The 16,684-nt window shown below is 38.7% G+C and overlaps 1 protein-coding gene across 3 annotated transcripts in view; it reads left to right on the top strand.

The window, feature by feature from the left end:
* Positions 1–16,684, top strand: part of LOC149316418 (leucine-rich repeat and IQ domain-containing protein 3-like) — a 49,027-nt gene that overhangs the window by 18,858 nt on the left and 13,485 nt on the right. For all 3 annotated transcript variants that reach the window (XM_089515444.1, XM_089515445.1, XM_089515443.1), the window contains exons 5-6: positions 7,329–7,497; positions 13,122–13,257. In XM_089515444.1, coding sequence (XP_089371570.1) covers positions 7,329–7,497; positions 13,122–13,257 — 305 coding nt within the window. The remainder of the gene's footprint in view (positions 1–7,328; positions 7,498–13,121; positions 13,258–16,684) is intronic.

The following is a 16,684-nucleotide window of genomic DNA, read 5'->3' as shown; positions in this document are numbered from 1 at the left end:
CTAATCACCGGCAGGAATGTTGCTAGAAGTATGTCTATGCACACAGAGGTAATTGTAAGTATGCCAGGGTTCCTCCAGATAGTCTTGCCGTGTCTTCAGCAGAATGCTTCCTTGATCTCACTGAATCTTTTTTGGGCCTGCTATGTAACTACTTCAGGATAAGAGGCTCAATATAAATGTGTTTGTAGACGAAGAAATTATCTCTCAGTGTGGTTTGCTAAGTACGTTACTGTGTTTGTTCCAGTGATTGTTCAAGCTGTTTTAGGACAGTCTGCCCACCCCAACTGTGAGTTTTCCATCCACAGATTTGGCATCCAGGATGGCCCCGTCCCATTCACCCCACTGGTGGTGCATGCATGTGGTTGTGCCACTGCAGCCACACACATGGCATACTGCCATTAAAACCAACAGAACTTTGAGGTCCTGTGGTTTTTGACATCCACGGGTGGATCCAGAACAACAACCTAGAGAATAGGTCAGGCTGAGAATGAGAGTGACTGACTAAGGTTTACCCAATGAGATGCATGGCTAGGAGATTCCACCAGATCTCAATATAACCTTCTAGCTACTCCATTACAGTACAGTACTTATACAGACATGTACAGCTTGAGAGCATCAGTACTAACAGTATTAAGAAAGCTAGCATGTTACCAAAAAGTAGAGCAGTCAAACAAAAGTGGAATACAACTCATGGGAGCAACGTATATAATAAAGGCTTGTGGACGTCGTTATGGAAAGCATGACAAGGTGTAGAGAATGACTTACTGAGATGTTGTTACAGATGTTAAAGTTTGCTTTGGTCTTTTTAGTGTGAAATCTGAAAGAAAGTATATCCTCCAAGGTCCTCTGTATTCATGTTGTGAGTGAACTGTACCCCACACCAGATGATATTAAATTCATGGTTAGCATCATAATTTCTAAGATGAAAAGCATCGACTTGTGCCTTTGTATTATTTGTACACAGATGGTGCTCCGTGAAGCATTCAGCAAGCAAGAAAACCACATCTGTCAAAGCACTCTCCATCAATCCCAGCATCTTGTGCTCAGTGGTAATAGAATGGTTGTCAGTTTAGATCAATGAATTGCATACCACATTGGGCTGGCTGGTCATTTGTACTGGAAAGGGGCAGCCCAACTGATACAGGAGCTGCATCTTACATGCACTTCTTTTGCATAGTCAAATGCAGCTTCTTGGCAGTTCAAGAAAGGTGAATGATTAAAGTCCACAGCAGGAATGTACTGTACTGCCAGACTGGGGAATCTGTGGCCCTTCAGGTAATCCAGTTCCCATCAGCATGAAGCAGTTTGGTCAGTGGCAAAGAATGACGGGAGTAGTACATCAATATTAGCAGAGCCTCAGATTGCCTGCTCCTCTGGAAGGACAGCAATGCTAGCTACTATTCCCTACTTTATTCAAATGCTGACACAGATGACCACAGGAGGAGGAAGAGGTGGAGGGAAAGGTAATGGCCAGTTTGAAGTGGCCTATAGGAAAGAGTGAAAAGGCCATGACAGAAGTAGAATTGACTGGGAAGAAACAACAGCGAATATAGCAAAGGTTGAATCAGAAGTGTTGCTGAGAGTAAATGATAGGAGCAAAACAAAATGTAGTTGAATGGTATTGCTGACTATTGTAGCATCTCCCTATAATAATAAGATTTTATTCATTTCTGTCCTGTTTCTTCTTTGGAGATTTTCAGTGCATACCAAAAGGGCATGTAGTCCTGCCATCTCACTATCTAAATATCTTGTTGCTTAAAATATGACTGAATGTTGACAGCCGTTTTTGTTTTGATACCGACAACCGTTTGGCAAGAAAAGTGAAAAATATCTGAACAATAATCTTGTCAAGCTATTATTCTGATGAAGAGTGACAGACTCTGCATCATTTTGGCAGACAGGTCAAGTTTTCTTTGGGGAAGTGGCAATTTTCCCTTTTTCAACTAATAGAAAGTCTGTGGAAGGCACCCTCCCTGAATCAAATGCATCTTGGAGAGAGAGTGCACAGAATATGAAATACAAAATGCATGCCTTTACATGTTGGCACCATGCTGTGCATCTGCAGACAACCTGCGTGCAATTGAAAAGTTTAATCAGAATATAAACTTGCTTCCATTGCTGTGATATTGTGGAAATACAGTATTACCATGATTTTGTCTGCAGATACATCAGCACAGGTATTATATGATCTGAGTAACATATTATTTCAAAATGTATCATAATGGGATATTTATAAACCATGCTAATTTACCAAAACAGGATTTTTGAAACTAGCAGTATATTTTTGTCAGTTGTTGTCTAGCTAAGAAGAGCTGCCAAAAAGCATGCTTTCAGGGAATAAGTTTCTCTAAGTTGTTAAGAAATGCTATTACAATAATAATGCAATAATACAATAATGCAATAAAATAATACAATAATGCAAGTATCATCTCAGTACCTCAAATCTGCATTGCGCTAAGAACTAAGTTGAGGGATGTAACAAATACTACATTTATCATTTTTAGTGTTTCAGCTACTTCTCATTTATTCTTTGTTATCAGCACTGAAAGATTCATCAGTGTTTTTATCTATATTTGATCCTTTTGTGCCAGACACTAGAGGTGAGAGTCTGGGAGTATAGATTGAAGGCACCACTTACACAGCAGTCGCATACAAGCCTTTGCAAAATTAATGCTGATTGAATTAATTGGTATTTCTTACAAGCGAAGCTGCAATCCTGTACACACATACTTACAAATAAGCTGTGTTGAATTTAATAGAAATTCTTTGAAGCATGCAGAGAAGCAGTCCACAAAGAATTGGGTTGTATCCTAACACACCAGCTTCTGAGGAAGGATTGCTTCTCTGGATGCACAAGAATAAATATTTATGGTGAGTACCAGTACCTCCTGTTTGAATAAACATATCTCAGTACCTTTGTAGAACACTCCACACTTCTGCTGAAGATTGGCTGGAATCATCAGTGAGAGGGAAGCACTTTTCCATTGACCAGAGAGGAAGGGGAAACAGCACTTTGGCAAAAGGTGTACCCATCTACCTTTGCAGAAAGATTTGAAGGTGTAGAAATAATTACCAAAGTTCTTATGAGCATCAAAGCCTGAAACAGGCCATTCCACAAAAAGCTCCTTCATAGCCAGAATGTATCCATAGATTGGGCTACCAATTTTTCTTACCTAATCATTCCAGTTTTGTCCATTTTGGTGTCAACTAAATGGGAAATTTTAAAGAAAAATAGTCATGCTAAAAAATGTGATTCTAAATGACACATTTAGAGTAAGCCAGCCAGATTTAACAATGTGACACCTTTGTCCACCACAGAAATCTCACCTCCAACTTTAAGATCAGTCTGTTAGTATGCTCAAAGCAGAGATATTTGAATTGGAAACTTCTTGAATTTATTGTTTAGCCTCTATGCGAGCTTAGTCTCCTTATCCACAAGAATCCCTTAACTAATATATTTACAAATGACACATTAATCTTTAATAGTGATCAGAGATGTAAGACCAATCCAAAACATTATTTTATTTACCAGTAAGAGAATCAAACTGAGAACCATATGTGACTCTAGAGCTGCAAGTGGTGCTGATCCCAACTTGAATCAAGTTAGCCATTATTTAAGTTTTAGCCTTGAACGTACATTGAGATGTGCCCCATTGAAATAAATGGAAATCCTGAGTAAACATGAATAGTATGGTGCAGTTAATCAATACATTACTAAGATTAAGAATTGATAAATGTATCCAGTAGTATTTGAAAGATGCAGAGAAATATGAACTGATACAGAAATATGGCAAGTTAATGTTTTCCCATCTTTTTCATGCCAAGCAGTTGCTAACCTTCTGCCATAATGAATATCCCAGGTTGCCAGCTTTGTAGTGTAGTTAAAATCACATCTTGCATTTTGTCTATAAAGTTAGTGACCATGACCTTCAGCAGGTGTGACACTGCTTGAGAAATTTGGAAAATTTCTTATGGATTACTATTTTATGTGGGAAATCAGTTTAGAACGCAGCTATGTCCAAGTATTGTGAAACTAGAAAAAGAGGAACCTGCCTCCTTTAAGCATCACTATGACTGCTTTGTAATTGTTTTGACATTTCACTAAGATCAATATGATTTATTCTCAAGTAGATTGTAATTTTTAAAAATCATGTTTAAATCTTGTGATTGCTTTCCAAAATCAAATGAATAAAATTCATAGCTAGTTCACAGCTAGAAAAGGCGACTAAATGTTCAAGAGTTGTTTAAGCTTGGTTAAACAAGGGCGCAATATGTGCTGAAAGCTGTGCCAGAAGGTGCAGCACCGTGTGCCGGAAAGAGTAATGGCATGCACACTTGAGTTGTGCATGCCACCGCGCCACGGGCATGAGCCCCATTAGTTTAAATGGGGCTCAAGCATATGTGGAATTTCCCTTACGCGGGGCGTGGTGGTGTTCCGGAATGCATTCCCCGCATAAGTGAAGGGATAACTGTGCACTTCTTTGGCAGCGAGAATGACTCTGGTGTTCTGCTTCAGATTATCACATTGTGCAAAATGGGGTGGAAGCATACTGGAATTTGAAAGACATTGGTATTGTATATCTCTTTATTCGCACAAACTGGGAAATAAATAAATATAGTGGAGAATAGGTTATTTATTCTTAATCTTTTAATGTGCACACTTGTAAGGGCTTGGTCATAAAGAAGGGAAAGAAATGAGGTTCCTTTACTTCATAGTCTCAGCTGCAGAGGAAGAACTTTTGCTATTCAGCCATGTGGTTGATTGGCATAGCGAACAAAGAAACTGGAATGGAGGGCAAAGAAAATAACACACTGGAAATTACAGCATACCATTAGACCCTGGTGTGTGGTGTTAACATGCAAGATCAGGGGTAGGCAACCTTTTTGAGCCGGGGGCCGGGTCACCTCCCAGGGGCCCGCTGCCGTCGCAGGAGCCCTCCTGGAGGGCCCCAGCGGCGGCAACTGGCCGCCCAGGGGCCTGTTGCGGTTGCTGGAGCCCCGTTTCGGGGCTCCGGAGGTCGCAGCGGGCCTCCCAGAGGCCCGTTGCGGCTGCTGGAGCCCCGTTTCGAGGCTCCGGAGGACGCAGCGGGCCTCCCAGAGGCCCGTTGCAGCTCCTGGAGTCCCGTTTCGGGGCTCCGGAGGACGCAGCGGGCCTCCCAGAGGCCCGTTGCGGCTCCTGGAGCCCCGTTTCGGGGCTCCGGAGGCCGCAGCAGGCCTCGGAATGGGCGCCGCCATTTTGCCCTTCAAAATGGCGGCGAAATCTCGTGCGACCTTTATGGTCGCGCGAGACTTCGCCGCCATTTTGAAGGGCAAAATGGCGGCTGAAGCCGCCGAAATCAGCGGCGATTTCGGCGGCGGGAGGGAGCGGGGGCCGGAGGAAAGGCGCCCGCGGGCCGGATCCGGCCCGCGGGCCGGAGGTTGCCGACCCCTGTGCAAGATTGTCTGTTTCTATTAGAACATTGATGTGATAAAAATGGTTTTCAGGCTCTCAGTTTAGAAGAAAACCTGTGCCAAGTTGTATCTTGCATAAAATAATAACCTATAGCATAATTTTAGCTCTGTAGTACATTCTGTCATGGCCAGCCAAGATCAGCTCTCGGAGGATGAGGAGGAGGATGAGCCTCCTCCAGAGCAAGGGCTGATTGAGGCAACGCCAGGTGCTGTTCCTGCCCTGCCAGGTCCCAGCTGTGATCCTCCAGCCCCAGAGGAGGAGATTCAACCAGGTCCTAGTGCCGAAGAGAGGCCTTCTATGGTACCACTGCCTAGTGGGGACTCTGGGGACGAAGCTTGCATGCAGGTGCCTTCTTTCAAAGAGAGAAGAGCCGAGAGTGCTTGCAGGCGCAGATCACAGAGAATTGCCGAGAGGCAATTAGCCAACCAGCCTCAGGTGGCACGAGGGAGAGTTTCCCTTACTTAAGTGGGAGAGAGACTAATGCTGGTTGCTAGAGTTTATTGCATGATCCCTCGGTGTGATTGCTGCTAGCACTAGCTCCTAGATTCTTTGTTACCTTGACCTCGGACCGGACTTCGTTATCTCTTGGCTGTTTTGACCCTGGACTGTTTGACTACGCTGTTTCCCGGTATCCTGACTTCGGCTTGACTTTCGGAACGTTGGAATCTCTGGAATCCTGACTTCGGCTCGTATTCTTGACCTGCCCTCGGACTGCTTCTTTGCAGGGTCTGCTTTACTTCCACTAAACTAAAGGCTCTGTTATCAGCTACGGTCACTGTTGCTGGCAGCTTTCCCGGACACATTCTAAGTATAAGAAGATAATGCTCTAATGGGCTACACATCTAAGATGTGGTACCAACTTCAGGGACGGCCTGCTCCTGCCCCTTTTCTTGCCAGGTTGGGAGCAGGGCAGCCTCACCGGCAGCCCAGAGACCCCAATCTGGTGCTTCTCACGACCATGGAGTCCTGGCACACAGGTTATTAATAGCACATAATATATTATGGCAAAATTTTCATTGTTTCTCATATGTTTTCAAAGTGTTTCATGAGTATGTTAATATGAAACCCTCTCCATATAATGTTCCAACAGCCCCTTTTTAATGCACTGATTTTTAAATGTGGTTATTATTTTTATTTGTCCAATAATTACTATTATTTACCACTTTAAAAGCAGTTTTAATATTTTAAAATTTTATCTGACAGTTGAAAAAGGCATAAAATTTTCATATTTGGTTTAAAAAGTTATTTCTAATTTCATTTTTTTTTTTAAAAAAAAAAGAAGAGCCCAGTCTATAAGTTTATCAGTGTGTCAGGACTTAATGTCTCCTTTACCCTTCCAAAAAATAAACACAGGCACGTTTGCCTGTTACTCATTAGCTAGAATTACCAATAACTCTCAGGGTTTTGCAAGAATATGATCATGTTCATATATATCAGTGACAAGGGACTGCTGACCATAAAATATGTGGTAGAGGTTGCACTCCTGTGCATACGTGCCTGGGAGTATGCTTTATTGAACATTGTATGGCTTGTTCATACAATTTCTGGGCATACTGGACTTTAATAATCCTGTGAGAATGAATGAGATCCAGGCTACAGTGCATTTTGTAAATCAATATAAAATAAATGGTTCTCAATGTTTGTTATTAACCTTTTGAATATGAATTCTTGATATGCATTTCTCAGTAATGTATGAAGTATGTGTTGGCACATAATTTCCTAGTTGTTGATTTGGGAAATATGTGTAACTAGGGTTAAAAGAGAGCTATATAAAAATGAATGTTCATAGTACTTCATTGCTTTGAGTTTACCAAATATTGATCTTTTTTTTATCTCCTCAAAATAAAATTGCTATGCCATTTCTCTTTAAAAATAGCTTGATGCCTTTAAAGGAAGTTCTGAAATATAAACGTTACATCAGAGAAGGAACAAAGGGAATGCGTATTCGACAAACACCTGCAGTACATAGCAGTAAAAGCACTCTGTTTCACACCATTGAGCTACAACGGCTTGCTGCAATTAAAAAACCTACATCTGAGATCCAAGTAAGTGTGCTATTTATACTTTAGTTTAGAAACAATCATTAAGACATTGGTACTTTGTATATGGCAGGTAGAATCATTCTATGGAGCTAAAGAAAATCTTTGAAATCTTTAATGAATTAAACAGGAAAATATTTGGTTTTGGTAGTACTGAGTTTTTTAAGTCAATATGTGAAAGAATTTGGGGAGTGTGATTTTGTAGTAGGCCCACCCAAAACTCTTAGGATTCATGCTTGGTGGAAGCATTGCCTCACCTTCTTTATCCATTCCTTTTGACTGTGTCAGAGGAGCAAGAGTCCACGTTTCTCTCCATTTACTGTTTTGAACAAGTTTCTAAAATCTGTCTAAATCTGTCCTATCCTTATGCAGTTTTTGCTGGTCTCTTTCTGGATTTAGGATAAAGTTCAGTGGATTGCACTACATTCGTAGACCTAGAGTTTTCTTCACTCTCCTTACAGAACTGCATGTCACAGCAAGACCATATCGGAATGACCATATCTCCCCTATGTGAGCATGCCCGAACTTTTAAGATTAATGAGGGAGGGCTTTCTCATTCCCACCATTGCCACAGGCATATAGCAAAGAACCTTCTTGGTGGCTGCTCCCAAGTCATGAAACTCTCTTCCTTGGGAGTTCCTGCTGCCTCCTTTCCTGTTGTCATTTCACCAGCAGGTCAAGACCTTTTTTATGTAGGGAGGCATTTAGTTTTTAATATGTTTCTGCAGATGGAGCTTTTATTAATATAGGTGTTGTGTTTCCATTTTACTGTGTTTTGAATGTGTTTTAAAAACTGCTTTTGTCCTGTGTTTTTAACTAGTATTTTTTAAAAACGGAAGTCTGCTCTCACTGTGTTTTAATGTTTATATTAATAGTTGTTTTTTGGTCATAGTATTTAAGTGGTTGCATGCTGCCTTGCATCCCATGCTGGAAGAAAGTGGGATGTGCAAAAACCTCCCAGCCTCCAATTGATCTTTTGAGGAAAGGAAGCAGTGGAGACATTGGAGACGGCAGTGTGGCTATTGGTTGCTTGTAGGAGAGATGGAAATCCTGTCCTCCACAGTCTAGCCATATTTGCCTGCCTTGCCAGATGGCTGGAACCTTAGGCAAGCAATGAGGAAGAAAGGAGGCATGTGTATTTGTATGTGTAAATGATGGATGAATAGTGTGTGTGTAAGATGGAAACCCAGACAAGAAAGGATGTGAAATAAGAACAGTAAAGAGGGTAAAACGTAAAGTAAAGAAAGAAGGGATTTATTTAATATTTTCTGTAGGATCAGTGAATGGGAGTAATATTCACAAATCCAATGCACGTACGGAAAGCTGCCAAAATGTATATCTGGTCCACTTCAAAGAGATGGAGGACCCTCTCTTTGGCCTTCCTTTGCTATGTAAATTATGGGAATAAAGTAGTCATGTCTTAATATGTGTGTTTGTATGTGTAAACACATATAATTTAGTCACTTTTTGGCAATGCAAATACTGTACTAACACACACCCTTTTGGCAATAATAGGCCACCCTGTGACTATTGGTTGATAGAATCTAAGCAAAAGGTTGGATCTGTTATTCCTTAAAAATCTTTGTCTTTCCAACCTACAGTGGAGCCTTGTTATACGCTGGGGTTTGGTTCCAAGATCCCCCGTGTATAACAAAATCCGTGTATGCTCAAGTCCCATTGAAAATAATGACATAGCAAAATGGTGTCCCTTATAAAAAATGGAAAATCAAGGTTTGATAATTGAAATTTATACTTTTTTGGAACATTTTCAAACCGTGTATCCTTGAATCTGTGTATAAAAAATCTGTGTATAAGAAGGGCCGACTGTACTTTAAAGTTTATTCATTTCTGCAGTCTGCTAGTTTCAAGATCACATTTTGTTTGGTAGTTAACATTCCCCAAAAAATCAATATGATTTATAAAATAACCAGAGAAAATACATGTTTGAATTAAGAGATGTTATCGTATAGATTTTAAAAAACAAAAACAAAAAGGCATATTCAGACATTTTGCATCATTTTCTTACTCTTAATTGGTACTTTTTATTATTACATTATTATTATGTTGATACAAAATAATACTGGCAGTTGGGATAGCAGCTGAATGAATTTCAGCACTGATGTATCTAAATCACATTTAAAAATAAGAGCAAATATTATTAAAGCAATTTTGCTGCAATCTGCTTCAGACTGAATGTTACAAAATAAAAAAAGCTTGTTCATCACTAGGAATTGTAGTATTATGTTTTAAATTGACACAAAATGTCTTCACCTAGGGTGGTCAACATCTGCTATCAGTTTCTGTAATGGTGGCCTCTGGCTCCAACATATATAGAAATCATAGCTCGACCATATAATTCAAAATATGCCTCTAAAAAACTCCCTTAGATGTTTTGCTTCCCATTTGCCTGCAATATCTTTCTTTAAGCACTAGATATGTAATTCTTCACTAAGTTTCTTGTCTAAGGTAGCAGCAAATAATTTAAGCATTTTTCTTCCCACTGTTAGAAAATGTTCAAAAAATCTTCAAAAGCTATTTGCAATTCAGGATTTATTTTGTGCAAAATGTGCATGCAGTTCTATTGTTGTTGACTATCACTATCATCATCATCATCATCATCATCATCATCATCATCATCATCATCATCATCATCATCTTCTACATAATGCCATCTATTTACATGGCTTTTTACAGGTACAACAACCATAAACAGTGGGTCCTGCCAAAGGTGTACAATCTAAACTGTGTGCATGTACATACGCACAGAGGGAAGGAAGGAATAATAAAATAATACCATATATACTCGACTATAAGTCGACTTCATGTATAAGTCGAGGGCAGGTTTTGGGGCCAAAATTAGGGATTTTGATATAACCCATGGATAAGTCAAGAGTAAAACTTAGAGGCATGTAACAAAGGATGTAAAGGATGAAGCAGTGGAAACAATGTCAAGGAACATTATAAATTTCCAGCAGATGCTCATACTAAAGGCTGATATAATGGAAAAATAGTGGGGAGTCAGTGCTTCCAGGACAGATTATGTTCTTGCCTTTCACGAGGGGATGGCTCCTTTTTAAAATAAGTGTTAAAGTACAGAACTTACATTGACCTGTGGATAAGTCGACACAGGTTTTGGGGGTCAATTTTTTGACTAAAATTTCTAGTCTTATACATGAGTATATACAGTACTATACAATACAGTTATAAACCAAATTATCCAAGTAAAATATAAATAATACAATATAATATAAAACAAAATAACAAATACATGTAGTCAAACACACAGAATTATAAAACAACATTACATTAAAGTTCCAAAGTTCTGCACGTAAAACAGCATTTTCTACACAGAAAATAATGCAGAAATACTATTTCCAGTGTAGAAGATAATTTTCTGCATAGAAAATGCTGTTTTCTGTATAAAACAGCTAGTCAGAAATTTTCCAGAGTATAAGTCCCAAACTTCAAAGATTGTTGTCAGCCCAGGATTCTTTTCATCAGGATTTCTCAACACTCAATAAGTATGTTTACAACTAGTTTAAAAAATACTTTAACTATCCCTATTAAGCACCAAGCCATCATTCTTCTAGAAATAATACCTTCTCCAAATAAATAAAGAAAGCCTAATATCAGTGGCATTTGTAGGGTTGGTGTCACCCAGTGCAGTCAGTCATTAGGGGGTACTTATTGGGCAGGACTTCTGGCGTGGGACTTCTGACACACCTGGGAGCACACATGCACAGCCAGAATTCCCCCTTGCACCCCAAGGGAGCAGCTGCATACCCCTGGGAAGGACCTGAGAATTGCCCCTTGGACCCAGGGAGGGCGGGAAATGCCCCACACACCCCCAGGAAAGGCCAGGGAAGAGCCCCCAGGATCCAGGAAGGTCCAGGGACCAACCGGGTTTCACTCCCCTCTTCTGGGGTGTCACTGCCTTTCAGGAGTGTCCCCTGGTACGGTCCACACACCCCTAGTGATGCTACTGCCTGATATAAACCATCAAGCTTGCATTTACAATTTAGGATGTATCTTTACCAATATTGTTCATAAGGCACCTAAAATAATTAGGCAGTATATAAACATTGCACATCAAAACAGTCTCCAAAAGCTTTAATCTTAAAATTCAAGTCTAGACACAGTGAGAAAAGGAAGGGAAATTCTGTTTTCTTTGTCTAGTAAGTCTACATGCTACAAACACAACTTCCTCAAAATTACACCTGTTTGGATGTCGGTCTTCAAATAATCAAATCCTTTAATAATAGTAATAATAATATAATTTATTTATATTCTGCCTTTTCCTGGAGGAATCAAGGTGGATTACAACAGAAATTATTATAAAACAATTGACAATATTACAACATAGAATAAAAATGCAAAATACAAACAATAGTCATATTATACTGTCCCTTTACAACCCCCCACCATTACGTAATAATAAAACACAATAACAGTTAAAATAGTTACACCATGAAAACAATTGAAACAAGCAAAATGAAGTAAGACAGCTCAGGGCACAGGGCTGTCCTTCTTTATCATCCTCCTCTCACCCAGTCACCGCCCAGATGCCGTATCTCCCCTCTGAGTTGCACATGAAATAAGGGAGAAAGCAGCCTCCCGACTCCTCTGCCACCACTGTCTCTGGCCGAGGTGGAGGAAAGGCTCAGTGTGGAGGGAAGGGCAGGCTCAGCGTCCTTGGGGCTAGCAGCCAGGTGTCTACTATCTATGGCCATGAATTTTTACTGAGCCTTGCAAGTAACACAAGCATATTGACAATTGACATTATTGTGGTAGCCTGGGTAGAAAGTGGAAGCAAGTTGGAGTTTAGCAAATATCCTAACGGTATCCAATAACTGGTTTTCCTTAGTAACTATCTAACTTGATCTAAATAAAATACTAATGTAATGATAATTTCTATTTGTTTTCTATCATTTTTATAGCAATAGCAAGTACATTTCTATACTGCTTATCAGTGAACTAGCACTCCCTAAGTGGTTTACAGTGTGTAAGCCAATTGCTCTCAACAAGCTGGGCACTCATTTTACTGACCTACAAAAGGATGGAAGGCTGAGTGAATCTTGGAGCACTGCCTGGGATTTTTAGATTCATGTTAATCAGTGTTGTATCCAGACATTTAAGTTAAAGATGAGGTTTAACAGACTACAGTTCTTTTATGTATGTATGTAAGCAGGAGTCTTCACTTTAGTCACTACTTAGTGATTTTCAAATGCCTCACAAATAGCATATGCTTCTTCTTAAACTGAATGCTTCTTTTGTTTGCACAAATAAAGCTAAGGTGCCCTTGTCATCTACAAGCTTCAGAGAAATGCATCTTGGTGTAACAGATGATGAGTGAAAGGGTTGTTTAGTCTGAAAGCTAGAATTTATTCAAGGAGCATAGAGATGTGAAGTTGAAACAAGTATTCATTCATCCATATAAACACTGATGCTGCCTAGAGAGACAAATAATTCTTCATGAAAGGGTATAAATGAAGAAAAGAATTAACATAATTTTTTTACTGCAGTTAAATGAAAGTTAGTAAAATCTATATTGAAGTAAGTGCTACTCTTGGAAGTATTTTGGTATATTGCTATCACAATATGTCTGATAAATGAAGTGTTGATTTTAACAGACTGTAGATCTGAAAAATCGTAAGGAGCTCCATTTATATTTGAAGAGTTTGAAATATCCAGTTCTCTCAACCATACTCAGATTGGAAGAAAAGGAAAAGATCAAACAGAAAAAATCCAGATCACCACCTAGAAAGGGTTAGTACCAAAGGCAGTGTTCTGTACCAAAGGCAATGTTAAGTATATTTTATAAGCTTCCTATGTCATTTCTTAAATCGTAGAAACTAATTTATTGCTTTGTTTTGATATATATGTCCATCTATTCTCAGTTAAAATTATACTTAAATTTCACATTCACTTAATGTTGTCTTCACCCTATACAGTAAGGGTGGTGAATACGTTACCTTCCGTGTATTGGATTTCAATTCCCATGAGCTGTAGATAAAATATGATAGGAATTCACCAACATTTGGGAAAACAAAAGATCTTCAACACTGCTGTAAACGTCTAATCTTAAAGTACCATGGAGAAATATTTGCATAGTTTGTGTTTTGTGTTTTGTTTTGTTTTTAATTCTGGGAACTTGTGGTCTACACTGATGAAAAAACAAGAGATATCATTTTATTTACAAAACCTGAGAGAATTAGATTTTTTAATCACTCTCTACAGCATGGCGTGGAGGGATTATAACACGTGGATGTGTTTCATTCATCAAAGAACATGGACCTTTTACATAATTTGTAAAGTTGGGTTTGACTCACGAGACTGAAAACACCAGTCATCAGTTATCATTAGTGTCATTTTCATCTGTGGCATAGTCACTAGATACAGTATGCTTTGCACATCTTTGAAAAATGCAGGCTGCTGGCCAGATATTTGTGAGGTCATGAGCATCTGCTCTTTGCACAAAAACGTATGATTAACTGCAGGATAGAATGAGGGTCACATGATATTTTACACAGAACTGACATGATCACTCCATTATTTATAAGAAATGCATATCTAATGTGGGACCAGTCATTGTGAATATGCTGTGTCAACCCAGACCTGTACCAATGCTCTCAAAACTTCCTTAATCATCAGCACAAATGTACTTGTTGGTGATAGTTTTTCTCCATTTGTTTGTTTCACTGAAAACATCACAAGAGTTAGGCAGGCAGTCTGATGCTGGTTTCTAAATATAGGTGTGGTATATGGATATCTCTATTGCATATATTATATTAACTTTGAATTGTCAGCTTGTTCAACCATTTCCTGAGAAAAGAAAATTACTTTGGGTGAAGAATCAAATGCCTTTCAGTAAGGTAATTTAACTATTCCTGGCCATCTTATATCAGTTGTATGGTACTGTCATACTGAAAAGGCAAATGAAGCATAATCAGTTTTAATGGAACCCCCAATAGAATACATGTTTAAGACATATATAAGGAAGATGCAGTGAATTAAATCACCAACTACAGATACAAAAGGAGAATCTTGTGCAAAAAAAATAGGTCAAAGTAAACAATAAATTTATCAGTATTTTAGAAGAAATGATCCCTAAAGTGGTGCAAAAATTTGCTTGTCATAACACTTGATTTTCCTCTCTTATGCATCTTACATTTAGTGTGCTTTTGTTTTAGCAAGTACTTTAGGAAGTAAATGTTGTAATTCACATTGGAAAGTAAACCCTTGCTTAATTTGAAAATCTGATAGCTAATGGAAATATCTGAGGAAAGTCTGTTGTGCAAATAAAAACAGGATAATTGTGAGGTATATGTCTTATCCTCAATGTCTGATTTGTCCCAAACTATCATAGAAACCATTTGTTGACAGGGAACAAAAAATTTGTGGAGTTTTATAGAATTTATCTCTAAAAAAATCATGGCATGTAAGATTATTTTAGTATTCTCTTGGTGAGAATGATAAAGAAATTCATATGAGTCATTTAAGGCTGCAGTTTCATAATAAACTGCACAGTTCAAGGGCTTTTAAATATGATTTGGAAATTTCTCCCATATTTGATTAAAGCAAGATATAGTTGAACAGTAATGGCCCTGTAAGAAACATCTGGAAAGCTGAAGGACATAAACTAGTCACATTAGCTGAAACCCATAATCTAATCATAATTAACCTGTTTAGTATTGTTATAGGTTGTAGATCTAATAGTATTTGCATACTATTCTTAAGGTCAAATATCCCAATCTACAGTGAGCATGCCTATTTTTAATTGCAAATAATTACTTGGAGGCCTTTCTCTAGTTTTTGTGTTGCTACACCAGTAAAAGGATTAAATGTTAATACAGTATCTTTCTACTGAGCCAGCAGTCCACAGCACATTATGTGTGTGGGACTAGCTTGTTTTAAGTAAAAGTAAGTATTCAGGGATTTCGAAGAGGTAAATAGAATAGAATAGTACAGTGCGCTCTTCCCTTACACGGGGATCCATTCCAGACCCTCCCCTTGCATAAAGGAAAAAACGCATATGCTCAAGCCCCATGTGGTGCGATTTGGGCGCGCACCCCATTATTTTTTCCTTGTGCGCTGAAGCTTCTTCCGGCGCAGGCTTCCAGCATATGCACTGTAGAATAGAATAATAATGGGGGAAAATGGATATTCAGGGGTACCTGTTTTGGATATCTCTACTCCACGTTACATTTTTCTGGCCATGCAGCAGAATGCCCTCCCCCCCCAAAGGAAAAAAAAAGGCCAAAAGAAACATTCCAGTAGTACATTCATTGGGCCAAGCAAAAAGTGCAAAGCACATTGAACTTCAAAGGTCACTGGCTTCTTCATCAGCAAAGATGTTAAAAATCATACAGAAGATGAGTACAGATGTCGGATTCATGAGCCTGCAACTTTTGAAGACGTTTGCTTAAGATGGTGTTTAAGATGGTCTTGAGGAAGGGTTGACTCTTTCTTGGCCATGTAAAAGCTAAGGAATAAAATTACTGTCTCTTTTGGCAACAGCAAAGCAAACTCCCTTTGAGATCTAGTCCTGTCTGTTGTAAGCTGCAATCATCATAAGGCTGTTTCCAAGTTAATGGATTAACCAAATTTGACAAGAAATAATGTTAGTATTACATAGAACTCCTACCTAGCTATTTTCATTTATTTGTTTCAGTGTTGCAGAACATAAAAAATTTCTACTGATTTGGAGTGTGAATTTCATTATTAATCTTTTATGTTGTATTAATGATGAGGAAATTCTATGCATACAAATGTGATAAACTACCCTGTTTAGCAACGTCTTTCGGCAAAGGTTAAAGGAATTATGAGAGGAAAGCTTATCGTTACTTTTGTGGTTACATCTATACAGATTCTAATTATTTTTACTGTCAGCTTTTCAGGTCACCTTCTAAAAATTTAGTGTCTGTGCACAATATGAAACAACTGTGACAAACAAGAAAAATATTTATTCAATAAAGTTGTGAAAAACATACTACTGCAAACAATGTCTGACAAAGTCATTGGTATAATGTTCAGTTGTCTGTGATGTTTCTTGCTCTTATATTTTGTTACAACTGGATTTATGGCTTACCTTTCCTATCCTCCTAAGAATTCTTTCTACTTCCTTTTGATAACTTTGATGATCCAGGCTTATCTTTAGTAGTGTTTTCATTATCTGCAATACTGCATTTCTACT

Source organism: Sceloporus occidentalis, unplaced genomic scaffold (genome assembly GCF_023333645.1).
Source record: "Sceloporus occidentalis isolate IW3139 unplaced genomic scaffold, rSceOcc1.0.p SCAF_3, whole genome shotgun sequence".
Lineage (NCBI taxonomy): Eukaryota > Metazoa > Chordata > Lepidosauria > Squamata > Phrynosomatidae > Sceloporus > Sceloporus occidentalis.
This window is presented reverse-complemented; position numbering and strand designations above follow the sequence as displayed.